The 23,402-nt window shown below is 39.9% G+C and overlaps 1 protein-coding gene across 5 annotated transcripts in view; it reads right to left on the bottom strand.

Annotated features, from left to right (window-relative positions):
- The window catches only part of dlg5.L (discs large homolog 5 L homeolog), a 206,457-nt gene extending 183,726 nt beyond the window's left edge, over positions 1-22,731 (bottom strand). For all 5 annotated transcript variants that reach the window (XM_018240317.2, XM_018240321.2, XM_018240319.2 and 2 more), the window contains exon 1: positions 21,725-22,731. In XM_018240317.2, the coding sequence (XP_018095806.1) occupies positions 21,725-22,022 (298 nt within the window). In that variant the 5' untranslated portion in view covers positions 22,023-22,731. The remainder of the gene's footprint in view (positions 1-21,724) is intronic.
- Positions 22,732-23,402: the final 671 nt, after the last annotated feature.

The raw sequence follows: 23,402 nt of genomic DNA, 5'->3' as shown, positions 1-23,402 counted from the left end.
TGTATCAAACTGTCCAAAGGACCATAGGCTTTCATATTTGGGGTGATTTCTCTTGATACGTAAAAGTATGTGGGTAATACGATGCTGCAGGGTAGAAATTTTGAGGTGATTTTTGGAAATGTCACCAAAATCACCAAATTTAGGAATGGTTTGCAGCTTGGTACTTTGTATTACAAAGACATGAATACCCAATTTAGATTCGTGGGAATGTGTACTTTTCGAAAATATATGATTTTCTGGGGTGAACTTACCTTTTTCTACTTTTGCCCAACCCCCAAACAATGTAAATGTGTTGATTTTGCAGTACCTGAAATGACAGACCAAATGGGGTGACTTCATTTTTGGGCCCCTATATGCCACGTGCTTTGGCACACCTATACATATTGGGCATCAAACTGTTCAGGAGACCCCAGGCTTTCATATTTGGGGTGATTTAAATTGATTCATAATAGTATGTTGGAAATACGATGTTGCAGGTTGGAAGTTTTGAGGTGATTTTAGAAAATGGCACCAATTGCCAAATTTAGGAAGGGTTTGCGGCTTGGTGCTGTGGAGTAGAAAGACATGCATACCCAATTTGGATTTGGGGGAATGTGTGCTTTCCGAAAATATATGGTTTTCTGGGGTGAACATACTTTTTTCTAACTTTGCCCCCCCCCCAAACTATGTAAATGTGTTGATTTTGCAGTATCTGGAATTACAGAGCTGATAGCTCAAATGAGGTGTCTACATTTTAGGACCCCTATATACCACATGCTTGGGTACACATATACATATTGGGCATCAAACTGTTCAGTGGACCTCAGGCTTTCATATTTGGGGTGCTTTACATTGATACCTAATGATGTGTGGGAGATATGATGCTGTAGAGTGGAAGCTTTGAGGTCATTTTTCAAAAAATTCACCAATTTCTATAAAACATTACTTTAGGAAACAATTGTAACTTGGTAGTTTGGAGTACAAAGATATATTTACCCATTTTTGATTCACCAGAATCTGTTCTTTCTAATAATGGGTAGTTTTCTAGGGTAAACCTACTGTTAGTGGAATGTTTGACCTTGAAATCAGAAGTATGCCATTTGGGGAGTGGTGCTTTGGAAATTTGGTAGTGTACTGCTTGTAGATTTTTATCTATACAAGTGAGAAATCTCCATACAACTATATATATTTGGTATTGCCATGTTCAGGAGACATAGACCTTTCCAAACCAGATTTGTTCTCGTACATAAAATAAATGGTTTCTAATATATGTGATTGTTCTTTGTGAAACATGATTTTTTTCATTTTATTAGACCCTTAGAAGCCTATATTTTTTACAGAAGTAGAATTACACCAAATTTCTTGCATATTTTGAAATTTCAGGTTGTCCTGAAAAAAAAAAAATATATTGTTTTCCTGGGTAAACTAAAAAGCCGCCCCAGGAAAGGCCCTTAAAGTGAAAGAGTGCAAAATATCTAAAAACTGCTTGGCAGTAGATGTTTGCATCTAGGACAAAATGGCTGGCAGGGAAAGGGTTAAACAGTTTAAACCGAAAATGGCTAATGTTGTGATGGGGGGGGGATTATCACGTCACAGTTACATGATTATTTTGTATATGAGCATCCTAAGTGGCCTATTCTGTATACTTTTCCAAAGATAGACAAAAGTTGATCACACCCTGGGCGACATAAAGAATCAGGGCAAGCCTCATTGTTGCAACCTATTGGTAGATTTCTTGCGAATATTTTACAATTGGTGGTTCAGGGGACACTGACATATTTAAAGGGTACCCCACACCTGTTGTAATGAATTGACATGTTAATACTGCCAGAGGGAGAACCCATGGTGCTCACCTGTATGGATGTCGTAAGTCTATATACGATAATTCCACATGATGCTGGGGTGGAAGCTGTTAAACGCTGCTTGGAGGACATCGATACTTATATTGGCCCCCCTATTTCATTATATTATTGTAAATCCAGATAAAAACGTGTTGTTACATTATCAAAGTTATCATCCGTGTTCTACAAAGAAATCATTGCCTATTCTGTAGGGTACTAAGGAACAACACAAACCAGGAATCTTCACAAGAACAAATAAGAAAAATATGGCCCTGCTTTAGAGAGAGGGGATACCCTAATAATATACTAGAGACAGCATTTACTACAGCACAGGAGAGGACAAAGGGTGCGCATCGGTCTCCTGAAAATAAATCAAATAATCTTCAGTAAAGTATTTAATGGGACATCAAAATCTATTTGTAACAGTGTTAAGAAACACTGGAAAATCACAGCAGATAATTATTTAGGATCCAAGATCCCCTATCCACCAATGGTGGGCTACTAACGTGGCACTAATTTACGTGCCCAGCTTGTAAAAATTACCTTGTTAAATGTTATCAGGAGGTAACAAAATCTTGGCTATTGGAGTAATGATAAACCTGGCTGTTATCATTGTCCAAATGGCACATCTTGCAGATATACGACTCCTGGTGATAGTTTTTTTGCACCCACATACAGGTAAAAGGTTAACTCTAAGACACCTTTCCTATGTGGGAAAAACAGACTAAACTGTTAGGGGCAGATTTACTAAGCTCGAGTGAAGAATTCGAATGAAAAAAAATTTGAATTTCGAAATATTTTTTGGGTACTTCGACCATTGAATTGGTCAAATTCAATCGAATCGAATGATTCGAACAATTTGAAGTAAAAATTGTTCGACTATTCGACCATTTGATAGTCGAAGTACTGTCTCTTTAAAAAATACGCCGACTTCATACTTCGCCACTTTAAACCTACCGAGCTGCAATGTTAGCCTATGGGGACCTTCCCCAGCACTTTTCTAAGCTTTTTTTGATCGATCATTATTCGATCATTCGAAATCCTTCAAATTCAATATTCAAAGGATTTTACTTAGAGGGTCGAATTCGAGTTTTTTTTAAATATTTTAAAGTGGGATTATGTTTAAAAGTGGTAACAATTTCACCAAAATCTCTACTAAAGACACAGATATGATCTATATGTACCTGCCCTAAGCATAAGTGTGTTAAAGTTTCATTAGGCATAAATGAACGCTAGCGAAAGTTCGCCAAGAAAATGCTCGCGCTGATGAAGTTTGCCAGCGTTCGCCTGCGGAGATGTAACTTTGCATTTTGATGAATTAACTTATGATGAAGTGGTGCAAAGTGTGGCTGAGACTTCCGAAGCGAAAATTTGCCCTTTACTGAATTCCCCCTATTGTTTCATTACTGTGTGAATGAGAATTGCTCTTTCTTATGTTTTCTGAATCAGAGATAAATGGGAGCATCTTTGTTATAACTGTGGTCAGCAACAATGTTTCTTTTCTGTAGGTTTATTACAATGTTTCCTTTTAGCTTATTTTGTTTTTTTAAGGGGAACTCCGGCTTCCAAACCAAAATTTGATAAAGAGGCCCACATAACACAGAAACCCCTAATATACCCATCACAGTTACCGGTTTCTTCAAAAAGTATGAATAGATGTCATTTTCTATGAAGAAATACAGCTGTTTAACAGTTATTTTCTTTCTGCATCATTTTAAATCCTGGCAGGGAAGGGGGGACTAACACTAAATGGTAGCAACTTATCCACAGCTTGCAGGAACTACATAACCCACAATGCATTGCCCACTGATGTTTTGTTCCTTATTGAAATCACATGTGCAGGGAATTGTGAGGATTGGAGGATGCAGGCTGAGGACAGATGGCTGCTGATACAAAGTAACTGTAGTAAGCCAGTTCAGCAAAGTGGTCAGACAGATCAGAAGGAGAACAGGGGGCTAGGCTTAGGGAACTGTTCCAAACCATCAAAAGTCTGCATATTTTGTTAATTGATGTATATTGCAAAGTTGTTTGAAATTGTGTTTACTTTTCAAAAAGCTTAAAGGGGAACTATCGCGAAAATCGAATTTTCCCAGTGGACAGATAGGATGAAAATAATAATATTCTCAAATATATTCATTTAACAAAAATGCTTACTTTTTGAAAGGCATTCAATAATATTACAGTGAGTTAGAATGCTTTTTCTGAGAGCCAGTTCAAGCAATTGCTGAATGGGAGTGGCTATACCCCCACTGTGATGTCACGTAGCAACTAGCAACTAGTCCCACCCTCTTCATGCTGAATTCAAAGCATCCACACACCAACTGCATTCTCTGGAATCTCATTCTGAGAACAGTAAGGCTGTTATTCTTTTATAGTGCAAAAATGCTGATATTATTGGCAGAATTAGGTTATCACATTCTCCCAGATCAAAGACAAGACAGAGCATGGTAAATATTATACAGATATTTTACAGATTTTTTGCAGATTGCACCTCGCCTCACATTTTGCATATGTCTCTGTAGGTCAATAACTACCAGCCAGCAATTCACTTTGAATGGGCTGCTTATTACAAGGTCTAAAATATGGGTAATTGAACTGGTACAAATTAGCACCTTTGTCTGAAATCAGCCTTTTTCTGTCTATAAATGTATGTGTGTTTGTGTGTGATTTAGTCTCCCAGTAACTTGCTTGTGTTTGCTTCAGATACAGCGATGGAGCACCCATTAAAGTTGAAATAGGACTAAAGGGCGCAGGTTTTATAGCAGATAAGCTCTGTCCAATACAATAGATTTAGTTATTTTACATGCATCTAAACCCATTGTATTAATGTATCTATTACCTGCTTATCTGCCTCCATGGCTAGCAAGCAGCTTATTTTTATTTTTTTGTAAACAATAGTAGTGTTTCTGAGGCAAACACTCCAATTGGGACAGGACAAGAGATCATCCTTATTTCATGCTTGCACATAAGCCCAGTATGGAAGATCTGAGCAGCCTGTAAAATTGTATGCATGCATATGGATTATTCACTGGTAGCAATCCCAGACCAGGCTGCAGGACATTGATACAGCTCAGGTATTTTGCTCCCTAGGAATGTTCTGCCTCCTCCCCAACCTACCTTAGCTCTCACCTCCCTTCAGAATCTAATACCAGCCTTGTATGTCTAAATATGGTCTGATTGGTACATCTTTACACTGGCATGCACTTGCATTTTTTTCAATTTTCCAATTTTTACTGACACCTACATATACTAGCATTGGTACTGGTCCCTCCACACATACTGGCATTGGTCCTATAACCTCCATACAGTGTCATTAGCACTGGCACTTGTATACACAGACAATTCCATACATTGGCACTGCTACTACTACACACAGTCATTGGTACATACAGTGGCATTGCCACTGGCGCCTTCACACGCACATTGGTACTGGAACCTCATGCACTGGCAGTAGCACTGGCACTTCTATACACTGGCACTTCCATACACACTGTCATTAGCACTGGCGTTTGTATACACTAGTATTGGTACTTCAAACACTTCAAGGCACTTTCATACATTGGCACCACCACATACATTGCCATTGGCTTTTTGTACTTCCATACACAGGGACTCTCATAACACCACCACATACAGTTTGATTGGTAATCGCACATTACCAATGGTACTGAAACTTCCATACACTGGCATTGCCATTTGCACCTTCACACATACTGTCATTAGTACTGACACTTCTATACGCAGACACTTTAAACTGCACCAACACATTCAGTGACATTGGCACTTCCATAGATTGGAACAACCACTGGCACTTCCACACACACTGGCATTACCAGGACTTCCATACACAAGCACCTCAGGCGTTTACTTGCGTTGGCACTGCTAGTTCCATATACTGGCATTAGTAATGTCAGCTATACCTATCCTCCTTACATGTACACCTTGCTCTTCCACTCAGCCCTGCCACAACTGCTTTCCACTCACTCACCCCTGCCAAAAGTGGTGTTATGGGCACCATATACAAATACTAGGAAGCAAAATCAGAAAATAATGAAATATCTTGAAACATAAACCCCATTATGTGTGCTGTTTTGACAATATTTTTTTACTAGCAAGTCCATTAACCCAGAATTTGACATTTTAGTTACGCAGAATGCCGTTTTTGAAACATTTTGTGCTGGATCACTTTAGGGGCATTTTCTGAGGGGAAACCTGTAGTTTATCTAGGAAAACTATACATCTTTTTTTCGGGAGAACCATGTATTTCCACCTCTGCAAAAAGATTTATAGGGCTAAATACCAAAAAAAAAATTTAATTACTATCTTTCATAATATATGAATTTATACCAGAAAAATATTTAATTTTATGCATGAATATCCAACTGATTTGGAAAGCCTCATGTCTCTCGAACGTACAAATACCAGATATGTATAGTTTTAGGGGGATTTAGAAATTCTGTACAGCAAAAATTCCCGGCAGTATATTACCGAATTTTGAAAGCACGTAGGCAGAAAACGTCATACTTTAGATTCCAAGGTCAAAAAATCATGAAACATTAGGTTTACCCCAGAAAGCCATATATTTTGAAAAGTACACATTCTGCCGATTCCAAAATGGGTAACTATGTCTCTCTACTCCTAACTGCCAAACATCAAAGCTTGTCTGAACGTAGCAGTTTTTATAAAAATGTATCAAAATTCAGAAAAGGTTTTATTTTGCTGCTACGCACATCCCACACTGTATTGGGTACCAAGAAAAAGCACCCTGAATATGATTGCAGGGGATCCACTGAACAGTTTGATGTTTACCAATTAGTGACCCCAATATGAACACATTTCATGGCATAGATTTCTACTACAAAAAAAAAAAAAAAACATACTGCATGATTACTGTTTGGTAAAAGTGGCAAATAAGTAAGACATCCCAAGAAAACATCATATTTCAAAAAATACACATTGTGCCTAATCTAAAATGGGTAAATGTATCTTTATATGGCAAAGCACCAAGCAGCAATGATACCCTAAACTTTGTTTTTTATATAATTTCTGATAATAGTCATAAAGCTTGCATTTTACCCCATTATATACCCCACATTTCGTAATTTACAGCATAAAGCATCCTAAATATGAACACCAGGGATCTACTGAATAGTTTGATGCCTGAAATGCAAAGATTTACCAAACCATGTGGCATACAGAGACCTCCAAATTCAAATAGTACATATGAATTTTCACATATGACACACTGACTGCTACAATACAAGCACACGGCATTTTTATTATGTGCCATGAGACCCCCTAACAGTATGGAGGCCCTAGAAAACCATACATTTTCCAAAAGTACGCATTCTGACAAATCTGAGACGGTAATTATGTATTTCTACTGCAAACTACCAAACTGCAAAGTTATGCTACACAATGCTTTTTATTAAATTTCTGAAAATCATCACAAAGCTTGTATTTTACCTCATTATATACCCCACATTTCATAACGTATGAGCATAAAACATCCGAACTATGAATGCTAGGGGTCTACTGAACACTTTGATGCCCATATGCATAGATTTACCAAACCATGTGGCGCACAGAGACCCCTGCACAGAGATGTTTTATGGACAGAAACAAACAACACCTATGCAGAGCTGAAAATGCAATAAAATAGCTAAAATCACCAAAATAACAGAGAAAAGGTATTGTGCAGTACATTATGCTATTCACAATGGAAATAAAACTTTTTTCAGACAAAATAAACAAATGATGTGATAAGAAAATAAAAAGCCACAAAAAAGTGTATGTGCGTAAGCGTGTACAATTTGCAAAATTACGTGTTGTGTGTGCGAGTGCTGTGAGTGTGTGACCCCCCAATCCCCAAAAATGGATGTGTGTGTGTGTATGTTTTAACGTGAATGTAAGTGTGTTGCAGTGTAATAGTGGGTGTTTACGTGTGTAAAGGTGGCCATACACGGGCCGATAAAAGCTGCCGACAGAGCAAGTCGGCAGCTTATTGGCCCGTGTATGCGGTCCCCCGACGGGCTTCCCCGATCGAGATCATCTCGATCGGATGGGATTAAAAATCCCGTCGGATCGCGGGCGCATCTGTTCGTTGATGCGGTGCCGCGATCCGACCGCCCGTTTGCGAATGCTAGGATCCGATCGTTGGGCCATAGTGCCCATGATCGGATCTGCCCGATATTGCCCACCTCAAGCTGGGCATATCGGAGGGAGATCCGCTCGTTTGGCGACATCGCCAAACGAGCGGATCTATCCATGTATGGCCACCTTAAGTGTAACACTAACCTGGAAAATGCATGACAATCCATCTAGGGTTGAAGGAGGGGGTCCCACGAAGAGGTGGCAGACGTCTTTGGTGAAAATTCAGTGAGTGGGCGGGGCTGCAGGTATAAGAAGTGCAGGCAGCAGCAGGACACGTAGAACTCACGTGCCTGTTGCTACCTTGGAGCCCCTTGGCAATTGCACCCAAGGGGCCACTCAATCCACTGCTCTGCTCATTGCCTAGGGGCAGGGGAACAAGCAGGGATGGAGTGAGCTGCAGCCAGTCCCCCCTCCTGCAGCCAGCCTCCCCCCACCTGCAGCCAGTCTTCCCCCCACCTGCAGCCAGCCTCCCCCCCCCACCTGCAGCCAGCCTCCCCCCCACCTGCAGCCAGCCTCCCCCCCACCTGCAGCCAGCCTTCCCACTCCCTATAGCCAGCCTGCCCCCTCCTGCAGCCAGGCTCCCCCCCACCTGCAGCCAGCCTCCCCCCCCACCTGCAGCCAGCCTCCCACAACTGGAGCCAGCCTCCCCACCTACAGCCAGTCTCCCCCCCCCACCAGCCTCCCCCCTAGTTTTGTAACTTTTAAAACTACGTTTTTACACACAGCTGCTCCTTCTGCAGCTCCCCTTCCCTTCCAGCAAGTAACGTGAAAAGAAAGTTAGGAGTCATCACAAGCTCCTTCTCATCCCCCTCCAACCCCCCCTGCAGTCAGAATCAACTCAGCATCATAGTTTTTCAAGTCGGATTACATGAACTTTGCTCTCCGTTTGTAACTCCCCCCTCCCTCCCAGAAACGAGGCATAAGAAAATAAAGGTGGACTTGGTAACAGTGTGTGAATCCCAGCCGCACATTACTCTGTATGAGACACTGAGACGCAGCCGTGTTAGATAAGCATAAAATCAAACAGAAGCAGCACATTTAGTACTCACGCGTCTCAGTATCTCATACAGAATAATGTGCGGCTGGGATTCACACACTGTTACCAAGTCCACCTTTATTTTCTTATGCCTCGTTTCTGGGAGGGAGGGGGGAGTTACAAACGGAGAGCAAAGCTTCATGTAATCCGACTTGAAAAACTACGATGCTGAGTTGATTCTGACTGCAGGGGGGGGGTGGAGGGGGATGAGAAGGAGCTTGTGACGACTAACTTTCTTTTCACGTTACTTGCTGGAAGGGAAGGGGAGCTGCAGAAGGAGCAGCTGTGTGTAAAACGTAGTTTTAAAAGTTACAAAACTAAGGAGGCTGACTTTGTAGAAAAAAAAGGATCAATCCAGCAGGGCACAGATAACGGAGCCATTGTTCAAGATGCTGCCTTCAGACAGTTTAGAATGACAGCATTGACAGCCAATAAGAGAGAAGACAGAGTTGTTATGCAGAGAAACTCGACTCCGACGCCAGTGCTAGCCAGAGGCAGGTAGGAGAGAAGCAGCTAGGCATGTGTTCACTATAATTACTTCAATATTTTAAAAACTATACATTTTTTTTAATACATTATATTTAGACATTTTAATAACCTCATGCAATGATTCTTTTTACCAATTTTAAATTTCGCGATAGTTCCCCTTTAAAGGGAATCTGTCGTCATTTTAAACTTTTTTTTTTTTTGCATTTTTATAAAAAACACACATCCATAAACACTGTCTGGCAAATAAAATGTTAATCCACAAATCCATGCATAAGTTATTTTAGTTTGTATTTTGTCATGGGGGCTTCCATTTCTGCTCATTACACATTCATCCTGTGCTGCTCTAACAGCAGGCACAGCATTACCTGTGTGCTTGGAGGCAGCCACTCTGTAATGAAAAGCCAAGTCGCACTATGACATGAAAATCTAGCTGTACACTCCCCCTCCCCTCTCTGCCCATGCGTGTGATGTTTGGAGGAGAGCGGTCACATGGTTTGCAGGGAAGCAATTACTTTCACTTTCCTACGTTCTGCCTGCTCTACAGCTGCACTAGCAGCCCCTCCTCCCACAGACACTATCAAAGCTCCTGCCGTTCTGTAAGTTTGTTCTTTGCTTTCCTTTGGAGGGGGGAACTTTCTCTCCTTGCTGCTTTCCTAGTTTGTTTTACTGGTTACTAGATGAGGTAAAGGAGCTGTGAGTTCCCTCTGCTATCCACCTCACACAGACCTTGCTCCTTTCCTGCCTGCAATACTTCTTTTTTCATTATCTACTTACTGCCTCCTTTCTCCTGAGCTATTTTAACCCTTCCTAGACTTCCTCTTAAGTTTTCCTGGTTTTCAAGTATGTCCTTATTTTATCCTTTTTTCTATTCTCAGTCCTGGGAGTGTACTCCTGTGTGTGTATATATATATTTTTTTTTTTTGAAGCGTAAGTGGGGGCAGTGATCACAGGACTATCTTATTTCAGTCCTTCTGAAGTGGTGTCAGTGAGAGCTTATCTTGATACCTGCCTATTGTTCAATTGACAGGCTCAGCAGACAAGGCTCTATTTACATTACAGCAGCTTGTAGGAAGGAGGGGTAATGACATCACTCCAACTTGCAGTGCAGCAGTAAAGTGTGACTGAAGTTTATCAGAGCACAAGTCACATGACCTGAGGGCAGCTGGGAAATGTCAAAATGTCTAGCCCCATAGCAAATTTTAAAATTAGATATAAAAAAATCCATTTCTTGTTTTGAAAAACGGATTTCAATGCAGTATTCTGCTGTAGTAGCACTATTAACTGATACATTTTGTAAAAAACATTTTTTTCCACGACAGTATCCCTTTAAGTTATGTTTTTGTGGAGTTCCCCTTTAAACATAACACTCATGTATCACCAAGTGGTGGCAAAGTTCCCCTTTGTAATGCTATTGGGTGGGATCTCTGATGTTCTAATTTAGGCTGATGCTGCACACTATTCTTGCATTTAGAAAGATTCAATGTAGACCCTTTTGATCAAAGATATTTTGAGAAGACCAGACATCAATGGCACAGCCTGACATTGTTGACCAATAAACTGACAATTTACAGAGATGTCAAGCTCCTTGGAACCAAATCCAGATAACCTGGCAAACACCCACTTCTCTATCCTTTAAAACCTTCCCCAGGCCATTTTGATTTTGAACTGTCCCCCAGGGACAATGAAACTCCTAAAACCACACTTTTTAAAGAAATCGTAACACCAAAAAAATGAGTGTTTTTAAAACATTATATATATATATATATATATATATATATATATATATATATATATATATATAAAATAAAACTATAATATACTGTAGACCTGCACGGGTAAAACTAGTGAGTTTGCTTCAGAAACGGTACTTCTATAATTTATGTAAACAGCAATGAAGTAAACAAACAGTCTACAGAACTTATCTGCTATGTAACCTGAGCCTTTTCTCTTTTGAATGGCTGCCCCCAGGGCTACACAGCCTATTTTTATTGAGGTATTGGACTTGTTATCCAGAATGCTCAGGACCTGGTTTTCTGGAGAAGGGGTCTTTCCATAATTTAGATCACCATATTTTAAGTCAACTAAAAAATCATTTAGACACAAAAGGGTATTTTTAAAAAAAATATTTTATTAAATTGTGGCCTATGGTAGATGGCCTGTATGGTGAAATAATGATGTAATGAGATTAAGGGGTTTAGTGGTTATTAATCTTGCTTTTGACATCAGCATATAGAGCAGAATGGCAGCTTTCATTTAAAATGAATACAAAAATCAATTTTACTACATACTTGACAGAACAGTAATAAAAAAAAGTATTAAGAAAACCTATTCAAATTTATATGATTATAGTCTACCCTGTGAACATAACAGATCTAACTATAATACACAAAAGCCATGAATATCTTGTAAATTATATACTTATAAACGGTGAGTTCTGATGTCATCAGTTATAAACTGTGAGTTCTGATGTCATTTCTGTCACATGACTCCCTAAACCTTGTGTATTTTAATAAATAAAGTACCCCCAGTTGCAAAATATGAGGATATTAGAAGTTACCTCGGAGTTCCATGACCTGTATAAAAACACTCTGCCTTCGGCCTCGTGTTTTTATATGGTCATGAAACTCCTTGGTTACTTATAATATCCTTATATTTTACAAGAGGGGGTACTTTATTCACTATATATTACAGCTTTCTCAAAAACAGAAATCTGCAAAACTATATTATTGTGGTGAAAACAGGTAATTAACAGTAAAGTGCTTTGGCTCAGCTATAGATTTCATTTTTCCTTTGTAAGCGTCTAAGTAAAATATTAAAGGCTGAAACAAAATGAAAAGTTTACAACTTGTTTTCTTGACTAATGAGACGATGTTTTTTAAATTCCTGGTTCAATTTTTTTTTATCACCTGTCATATCCTTCCAGCCAGTCTACATGACTGTGGTTAATGGTCAGTCTACTTCTAGTAATTTGGAAGAGAACTAAAGCCCTAGCTATCCCCCCAGCAAATGTCACTGGCTAAAACACTAGCAATTGTGCAGGCAATATAATTGTTAAGTCATTGCAAGTTATCGGCACATGTGTTACACATTCTACACAGCAAAAATGTGACCAACTTCATATTAATACTTTTGGATTCTGTATGAGATTATTTTAAACAGGCTTCTTTTGCCAACCTTTTCCCCCAGACCAGTGCACCTGTATTTTACTAGTGCCATATCACTGTCATATTTCATTATTTCCTAGCATTAGTAAATCGGTATGCTTGCAAAATGTGCAGTACAGGAAAATGTAGGTATGGTATCCGTTATCCAGAAAGATCCACATTACAGAATGGACTGAATTTTATCCAAATAATCAAATTTTTTTTTTTTTTTTTAAATGGTTTGCTTTTTTTAAATGGTTTCCTTTTTCTCTGTAAGAAAACGGTACCTTGTACTTGATTCAACAAAGCTATAATTAATCCTTATTGGAAGCAAAACCAGCCTATTGGGTATATTTAATATTTAAATGATTTTGTAGTAGACTTAAGGTACGAAGATTCAAATTATGGAAAGATCCATTATCCAGAAAAGCCAGGTCCCATGCCTGTATTGTAAAATGTTAGTATAGTGCCCACGCTCAAGTCTGGGAGTCTTAAGAAGCTGCAAAGGAGCCTTGTGAATGCTGAAAAAATTGTAGCATGGTGCTAGATAAGAAAGATTGGCAGACTCATGTAATCATTTTAAGGCAACAGCACCAGTTAGCAACTTAACACCTTGCCTGCCAAGCACATTTCCTAAGCTGCTGGCAGGCAAAGTTTTTAATAGCCAAGAACATATAGAATACGTTCTTTGCATTTAGAACTTTTCCCACTAATGCAGCAGGTTTGGAGCAATGACAGCACCCCGAGCAATGAGCCAAGTATCCTGTCGTGTCAGTCCAGCAATGCCATTATTGTTGGAAAAGCCGCCAAGCAGCAAACACAAGAAAGATGGCTTTATCCATATATGGGTTGTTCGAATGTGTACTTTCCAAAAAATATATGATTTTCTGGGGTCCGACAGTCTTACAATACATAATAGTCCTACAGATAGCCTTACAATACAGAATACAGACAGGGTACTTTGTTTGCAGAAGTTGTTGTCTGCCGAGAAAATTCATATGCATTCTAATTTTGAGTTCCTACAGGTTACATAATTTGCTAAATCTATGAATATGGGGCATCAAACTGTTCGGTAGACATCTGGCAATCATATTTAAGGGGAATGTTAAGGTCCCCATAGATGCAAAGATTTTTCTTTGGTGAAAAATTATCGTGAGGTTAGTGGGAATCGAAAGATCATGCATCCAACGATTTTTTGTCCAACCTCTCCAACCAAAAATCGGTTAAAAAATTTTCATTGGTTATAGTGAAATCGATCTATGTTTGAAGGGCCAAGCAGGCAGCTACCATCCGTTTTCTTGGCTTGAACTAGACAACATCGCTTGAAATGGTCTTTTTATTTGATGGACAAATTGTACATTTAAACTATTGTTTCAAGATAAGCTTGATCTAACAATAACGAAAAGATCTTTTAAAAATCTATACATCCATGAGCAGCTTTAGATAATGTGCAAGATAAATGCAGCAAATTCCAAATTTTTAGGCATCAATAAATGCTAACTTCCGGAAGACTTTGTAGTTTGGTGTAGAAAGGGATGTTGGATTTGTCGGAATGTGTACTTTCCAAAGATATATGATTTTCTTTGTACAGTTAGGGAGTATCATGGCAAATACACACGCAGGGTGCCATGCATTATTTTTATTTGGGGTCTTACAAGCTACATACTTTGGTATGTATGCATATTGAACATCGAACTGTTCAGTAGACCTCTGGCATTCATATTTAGGGTAATATGCCTTTGTATGCACTATTAGTTTATCTTCAGAAATATAGTAGTATTTTAGCAAAGCTTTGCAATTAGGAATTTTGAAATAGAAAGAAAAGATTTACCCATTTTGAATTCCTCTGAATGTGTACTTTGAAAAAGATATAGATTTTAAGGGTCAGCATACTTTTTTGTAGTTCTACCCCGCATAAAACGGGCAGGTGTGTTTTTGAAACATAAGATGTTTTGGTACCTAATGAGATATGGTGATGCTTCAAACTGATTTTTTTTCAAAGCTGATTTTCAGAATTTTTTTAACAAAATCGCCAACTTTAGTAAAGCTTTCAGGTTTGGTGGTCTGGAGTAGAAAGACATTTTGAATTCATCCAAAAATATTACTTTTTTTGTTGTTTTTCCCCACATAAAAAGCAGTATATTTGTTAAACTGAAATGACAGATCATATAAGGGTTTTTTCATTTTTTGGGGCCCTACATACCACATACTTTGATAAAAATGCACATTAGGTATCAAACTATTAAACGTAGCCCCCTGGAATTCATAATTAGGAGATACAATGTTGTAACCTAGAAGCTTAGAGGTCATTTTTCAAAAATGTCAGACTTTTTATAAAAGCTTATACCTTGCAACTTGGTAGTTTGGGGGTAGAAAACCTTTACCTACCTTGGATTTGTCAGAATCCAAAAATCTATGATTTATGAGGGCAACCCAACAGAATTTTGGCAGGGCTGTGGAGTCAGTACATAAACCCTTCAACTCCTCATTTTATGGTACCTCCAACTCAACTGCTCTGTTTTTAAAGGAACAGTAACACCAAAAATTTAAAGTGTATCAAAGTAATTAAAATCGAATTTACTGTTGAACTACACTGGTAAAAGCAATGTGTTTGCTTCAGAAAAAGTAAACAAGTTGCTGTGTAGCCATGGAGACAGCCATGCAAGCTGGATATAAAGAGAAAAGGGACAGGTAACATAGCAGATAACTGATAAAACACCATTGTATTGGACAGGGCTTATCTGTTATGTGCCATGCAACCAGTCTTGTCTCCTTTTTTTCCCCCAGCAGCTTGAATGGCTGACAACATGGCTACACAGCAGCTTATTTATATAACTTTAGTAGTCTTTCTGAAGCAAACACACAGCTTTTACCAGTGTATGCTAACAGTATATTATATGTTACTTTAAAATGCTTTAATTTTTTGGTGTTACAGTTCCATGTTGACTGAAAGAAGTCGAGTACACAACATACAAGACATTTTATCACTGTCAAAGCTCAAAAAAAGGAAATTGTTTATACATACCGTAATTTCTATTTCCTGGTCACTCTCCATGGCAGCATTCACCAAATGGGTTAGCTTCCCCATGGGCCAGCAGACAGAACCTCCACCATTGATTCAAAAGGCTGCACCTCCCTTATTCTACGTATAAAACTGTCCCCAATCAGGGTGGGAAAACTCCCTGGTGAATGCTGCCATGGAGAGTGACCAGGAAACAGAAATTACGGTATGCATAAACAATTTCCTGTTTTCCCATAGTCACCCATGGCCAGCATTCATCAAATGGGAATTCCCCAAGCTTAAAGGAGAATGGGAAACAATTGAATAACAGAAGTTTTTAATTTTTTTTAGTACAAAATGTAACACAGAATGCAACACTCTACTCCCAAATATAGCTTCATGGGAGGCCAAAACATCTAATTTGTAATGTTTCACAAACGTGTTGATTGAAGACCACCTTGCTGATCTACAGATACTTTCTGACGACACCCCGCCCTCGGTCGTCCAGGAACTCGCCAATGCCCTGGTAGAGTGCGCCTTCAACCCTCTGGGAACCTTCCTCCCTGCTACATTGTATGCCTTTGCGATAGCTGCAACAATCCAGGAACTGATGGTTCTTTTAGTCGGAGCTAGACCATTCCTTGCACCATTAGGGATTATGAACAACTTCCCTGATCTTCTCCATGACTTTACACATAAACCTTTATGGCTATGACTAGATCTAAAGTGTGCCATACTTCCTCTCTTGGCGATTTAGGATTTGGACAAAAGGAGGAAAGAACATTCTCCAAATTTCAGTGGAATTTCCAGACAACTTTTTGTAAAAACCCAAATGCAGGTCTTACCACCACCTTATCTTCAAATATCACCATATGCAGCTCAGAGCCTGCTAAAGCTGATATTTCTCCTACTCTGCAGGCTGATGTTACTGCCACCAGCAAAACTACTTTTAACGTCATGTTCCATAAGGAAGAATTTTCCAGTGGCTCCAATGGTGCTCCAGTCAGAACTTTAAAAAAAACAAAAAAAACTTTTCTTCATCGGTCTTACTCTGATTAGGGCATTAAAGAATATCTTCACCAAAGGTTCCTCTGCCCATGTTTTCCCAGTTAGGACTGAAATCACCGACATTTGACCTTTTAATGTACTAAACTATAGATTCTTCTCATATCCTGAGAATAAAAAAAACCTACCAGCATTGCGGGGGATGAAGACAAAGGATCCTCTCCCTTTGTCACAAATTTTTCCCATGCTTTATAATACTGGGAAGAAGCACTATTTTTTTTTCTTGACTTCATTAATAAATTTATGACTTTTTTATGTCTGTAAGCGAGACTTTTCAACTTTTCCCTCTCAACCGACAAGCCATCAAAAGATAAATGATTGTGCTCCAGAAATTGTATTGCTCCCTGCGAAAACTATCCGGAAAATCCGGAATCATCATTGGCTCCTCTATTGTCAACCTCTGGAGGAGAGGTAGCCAAAGCCTCCTGGGCCAAAAGGGAATCACTGCAATTGCCTCTACCTTCTCTCTATCTTTTTCAGTATCCTCCAGATTAACTGTAAAGGAGGTAATGTAGATTAAGACCTCTGACCAACTTTGTCTTAGGCTGTCCACTGCACAAGTCCCATTTCAGGGGAATCTCAAATAAAACCGATGGCATGTCTTGTCCTGTGGGGATGCCATGACATCTATCTTTGGCTGCCCCCCATCTTCTCCATGTAAGCTCCACTCCCCTGGATCTAGCACGGTCCTGCTGAGGAAGTTTGCTTTTAGGTTTTCTTTTCCTGGAAGGTGAATTGCCTTTATCCCTTTCAACCAAATTTCTGCCCACTGAAATAGTGGCTCTACTTCTTCCATCAGTGACATGCTCCGGGTGCCTCCTTGTTTTACTATATATGCAACTGCTGCTGTGTTGTCTGTCACAATCTTTACCTGTTTTTTTTTTTTAAAAGGTGTGCAAAAAAAAAAAATTGCCTTATGGCTCTAATTCCAGAATGTTTGAGGATACATTTTCTCCTCTCCAGGTGCCTTGCACATATCTTTCGCCTATGTGGGCTCCCCCACCCCATCTCCTTCGAATGGAAACTGGCATAGTTTAGACTTGGATGCAATATCAGCTGCCCAAGCTTTCAACCATAACGATCTCCTGGCTGCTACCGATAAGTGGACTAGATCTATTGAAGATTCTGACAAATTCTGTTGCCATCTTACAGTCTGATAGCATTCCCAACAGCTTCGGTCTTTTTACATTTGATGAAATTGCATCACCAAGCTCAGACAGCCATACCAGACACCGATGTCAGTGCGACCGCTGCCCCAAATGCTTTTCTCAAACTAAACGCCATTATCTTCTCCATAGGCTCTCTAAATGCTGCCCATCATCCACTGGGTCATTTTCTTAGCCAATCTAACTATGGCCCCATCGACCTTTGGTGGCGACTCCCAGAACTTTGACTCTTGTTCATCAAAGGGGGATTTCTTATTAAATTTTCCTGCTGTTTGAGCTCTTTTTTTCAGTCTTCTTCCACTCTGCAATGATAATTTCTTTGATAGAGGAATGTACTGGAAAACTTGCCGTCTTCTTTTGTGAAGAGGGAAACAGTTTATCTGCTGAGACTTTTGCTGCCTTTGTCGGAAAAGTAAGGGTCTGCCTGACTGCCTTAATCAGTCGATAGATGATCGCTATGTCAAAAGTAGATTCCTCCTCTGACTCTACTTCACCCTCTTCTGATCCCACTTGCGAAAAGACTTCAGGATCCTCTGATAAATCTCCTTCCAATACATCAGATAATGATTCTACTTGTCTTGAATGTCTAGGTCTTTTCCTGGAGCTTGAAACTTCCTGGAACCCTTGTATAGCTGCTTGTTTTATAACTGAAGCCAAGGATTCCGCAATCAGCTGATTTTCCTGTGACAAAGATGTTCCAGGTTCTTGACGTGTTTCTGCTGATGCTGAAGACTTTTCTGGTGGCTTGTCTTTCTTTGCATCCGAGGCAGGAAGGCTGAACAAATAACATTATTAAATTCAAGCCTTCACTCTCCTTACTACCACAACCTTTTCCCTCGGGGTTGAGAGGTTTTTCCCATCATACCAGGTTCCATTGTTAAAACTAGGTAAAGAGTACATAATTCAGCATTTTCCTCAAGCTGATAACCCAAAGAACATCACATACCTGCAACAAACGTTCTTAGTGCTCAGCATACACTGCGTGGCAATGGCAGCTGCAGAAAGCGTGCTCTTGTTTAAATAACCAAGGTTGCGCCCTGCATACCTCATAACTTCTTTGCCCCCAGAGGCTGCAAAGCGCATCTAACCATTGCGCTGGTCAGAACGCCGATTCCTTCCTTTTTTTGGTGCCAAACTCTGGCTCTTCAATAACCGCATTTTTCCCTAATCCAAAATGGCCACTCGGCCACTCCCGCCATAAGTCACTTCCTTTTGGCACCATCTCTGTGTCTATCCTCTACCAAGATGGCCACCGGAAAAGTCCGCTGCTGACATCACTTCCCATCGGCACCATCTATGCTTCTCCTTTACCAGGATGGCTGCCTGGAAGACTCTGCACTTTTATGCACCTAAATTCATGTCAGAGTGTTGGCTGCTGTAAGTACCGCTGGACAGGCGCACACAGTGAATTTCTGCACTGAAATTTGTCACATGTGCTTGCACCCAGGCCGATGCAATGGCTCCAGGTGCAGGCAAAAAAGGAAGAAGGCAGATAGTGTAAGGGCTGAATCTAGGATGAATCTCATTTTTCCCGCAGGTCAGTATTAGCACCATGTTTGGCAATAGACAGAAATCTAGTGTTACATTACTTTAAGGGGTTCAAAGGTGGCCACAGATGTTAGGATTTTTAAAAGATCTTGTCGGTATCGTAGGACCAAGCGTATCCTGAAACAATAGTTTTGTACGATTTGTCCATAAACTAAAAAACATTTCAAGCTAGGAAAACGGTGGATAGCTGCCAGCTTAACGCTGCAAACAATTGAACAATGGATATATTTCACTGTGAACAATCGATTTTCTGAGCGATGTCGGATGAAAAACTTGTTAGATGCATAACCGTTCAGTGCCCACTAACCTCACAATAATTTGATGGATTTGTCATGTTGCAGGAAAATTGATCATTAGGGAGTGTACAATCTTTATGTCTATGGCCACCTTTAGGACTAACTAAAAGATGATGTTATGTGACAACATCTCAAATAATCACATGGTGTCAGAATGTATGATATGTAATATAAAAATACAAGGTCACTGACACCAGCTCCCCCAGTAACAGGCACATACAATCCAATCCAAACTTAAGCTTCAAATCGAACCTTTGTTTTAATCCAAATCAATTACACAGTAAAGCATTTTGCAAGTATTTTCTATTATTTATTTAGCCGGGTTTTGTTTTTAATTAAGCTTAAAGGAATTGTTCAATATAAAAACAGGGTAAATAGTTACCCTGCTGTACAAAATAAAAATATTTTCAATATAGTTAGTTGGCCAAAAATGTAATGTAAGGCTGGAGTGACTGGATGCCTAACATAATAGCCAGAACACTACTTTCGGCTTTGCAGCTCTCTTGGTTTCCACTGATTGGTTACCAGGCAGTAAACAATCAGCGACTTGAGGGGGGGCACATGGGTCATAACGGCTGCTTTTGAATCTGAGCTGAATGCAAAGGATCAATTGCAAACTCACTGAACAGTTATGTCCCATGTGCCCCCCCCCTTCAAGTTGCTGACTAAGAGTTAGAGAGCTGCAAAGCAGGAAGTAGTGTTCTGTTCAACATCCGCTCACTTCAGCCTTTATACATTGCATTTTTGGTTAACTAACTATATTTGAAACTTTTTTTTTTATTTTGCACAACCTATTTGCCCAGTTTTTTATTTTTACACTGAACTGTTCCTTTAAATCAGGACAGTATTGCCTACCTTCTCTCTGTCAGGTCTGAAAGGCTATTCACCAACTTTTTTGAAATGGGTCAGTAGAAGACACTCAACCCATGCGCCAAATTGGTCAGAGTTACATGTCAGCACATGCAGGCGTTGCATTTACATCTTGGAGCAAGCAAATTTTGGAGACAAATGCCACCATGTGTGATAAATACCTATATACAAATGACACCCAAAGCACTGATAAATATTCAAACCAATACAGTCAACAACCTTGTTCTTAGCCCTGATGAAGCAGACAACTGGTATTTAGAAAATGAAAACCGCAAAATGTTGCAAAATAAAATGTAACAGATTGCTTTATTTGTAAAAAATTAATCCATTTACAAATGCTAAAATTAAAATGCCCATTTCATATCAAATAAGCAGGTAATAGCTTGCAAAGAATTTGAAGCTGCACTTTCATTTTTGTGATTTACATCCAGATAATTTTTAAAAACCAAGAATAATTTCTAAATATACATAGATTCGTTTAGGTGAATTGCAATTGCATTAATTATTAGTCTGAGTTAACAGGTATTATAAGCTATAAAACCTGATAGCTATCCCAGGCCCGTCGTGTTCAGCTGTGTTGCGGTTACTTGGACTTACTTGCCTGCACGTTATTTCCCCTACACAACTTTATGTATTCCTTTACCACCTACCCAATCCAATCCCTGTTGTCCCAACAATGCTACCGGGAGTAAAACGTTTGTGAGAAAACAAGCAATAAAAAAGATGTATAGGGGAAAGAACATGTAGACACCCTGTAGCTCCCGTTCTCCATTCTAAAGTCTGCAACTCACTGAAGAAGTAGGCCAGGCTACCGAAAATTTCCGCCTGCAATTACGGGTCGCTATTTACACCTCCCGCAAAATTGTTAACTACAATCACTTTGCCTCCAGTTTTACAGAAAATCTCGACGCCATAGGTCTCATCACGCGAGACTGTGACGTCCCACTACACGTAAGTGCAGCGACGCTTCAAGTAGCCGCCTTGTGGGCGTGACAAACAGAGACTTGTTATTAATTATTTGCAAGCGCTTTAGAACAGTAATTTACTGAGTTAGCAAAGACAGTTCTTAGTGCTGCATAAACTAAATATACCGTGCTTTCTTAAAATGTAAAAATGACATAATCTTGAGTATCTCACCTGCTGTGTCACCAGTTCCTAGGCCGTTTAAGTAAAGGATGGAGAGGAGGTGGGGTTCCGTTTTCTCCAAAGCCACCCTCAGATCTTGGAAGTGGTCCTTTTCTTTTACCAAAAGCATCTTTAGTAAGAGGTCTACTTTTTCCTGGCCGCTGGAACTACTTCCGTCAAGCTTCTGTCTGTCTCTGGCGGTGAGGGTTCCAGCTTCCTCTAGGAGATTCAACAGTCGGTCTGCATCGCTTATGGACTCCGTCAGGTTTTTATGGCACTTTTTCAACAACTCCCTGTGCTTGGGCTCCATCCTGGACAGGATGAAGCCGAATAGCTGGGACTAGCTGTGCTCTCCTTTCCCGTGTGTGTTCTGCGTGTTGTCTCTCTTCTTCCGCGTCACAGGCTGGAACCTACAGCTTACAGCCTGCATAAGAGCCACACACAAGCTTGCCCTCCTGCAACCTCTCCAGCCCAGTTAGTCTGCAAACAGCAGCCATATTGCTCAGCTGGGTAGGGCTACAGGACTACACGCTATGCCTCACCTTAAAGCTTTCTTATTTTCCCTTCGCTTCCTCTCGCCTTCCTTGTTAAGTCTCACCAGTAAGCAATGCAAGGGGAAAATTGTTCTTCCCTCCCCCCCCCCTCCGAGCGTAAGACCAGGATCAGCTTCCTGCTACATGTCTGCACAGTTCAGTTGAAGTCTTTCGCTTCCTTCACTTTAAATGTCATGGAGTCGTTCCTTTACTTTCTGTGGAGCTTTATTTTCACTTTCAAGCCTCCAAACTCCGCAATCTTTTCTTTTCTCACTAGCAGCAACAATGTGTCCCTTTAAGAGTTGGATATTGCACCCGTCTCCTCCTCTATCCGTCTCTGTTTAGGTCACTCCTCCTTTCCCTCCCCTTGTCTACCTCCGTGGATGTGGTTTATCTGCGTACTATTTTCTTTCCTTTTATAGCTTAAGGGAGTCAACGAAAAGTAAACAAAACCAGATATTCTTTTAGAATTTATATTAACCTCTTCACCTCAGTGGGGCACCATAAGTTCCAAGCAAGTTTTCAGCCCATTTTAGTACACCACTTCATTGTAATCAGCTTGAAAAACGAACTTAAATGTTCTGAAAGCTTGCTATGATTATATTCGTTAGCCAATAAAGGTATCATCTTCATACCACTTTTGTTATTTATTTTTTTTATTACAAAAGGGTTGCCCTGTAACATTTTTACTGACTAACAAGGTACCAAAACTTTACCTATCTTTCCTTACAAAGCTTCCTCACAACTCTATTCTAATACTTGTGTTGATACAGTGTGTGTTTTTATATCAGTTTAGTCCAAGCAACCAGTGGCATGTAAAAGTTGATCTAACTGATATAGGTCCAGTGGTTTGGCCAATTTCAACCATACTTCCCTGCCACTTGGATGTACAGGCCACACTGCAATATTGTTTTGATTGATCATCCTGTGTTTCTGTTTGGCCAAAAATGACCTGTTTGATAATGTAATCTGCATATATCCTATGTCAGTGAGTGCATCAGCAGGAGAGGAAGTGAAAAAAAGGAACAGTTCCTTTTTAATTCCTGTGGTTCTGAACCAATGGAAGAGTGGGCATGCGCATGTATGGCCATTAACACAGTGTCCCATGTGTGGATAGCATAAGTCAGCCAGTGCATAATCACCTTAAGAACACGATT

This window comes from Xenopus laevis, chromosome 7L (genome assembly GCF_017654675.1).
Source record: "Xenopus laevis strain J_2021 chromosome 7L, Xenopus_laevis_v10.1, whole genome shotgun sequence".
Taxonomy (NCBI): Eukaryota; Metazoa; Chordata; class Amphibia; order Anura; family Pipidae; genus Xenopus; species Xenopus laevis.
The sequence above is the reverse complement of the archived record's forward strand: the minus strand, read 5'-3'. Positions and strand labels throughout refer to the sequence as shown.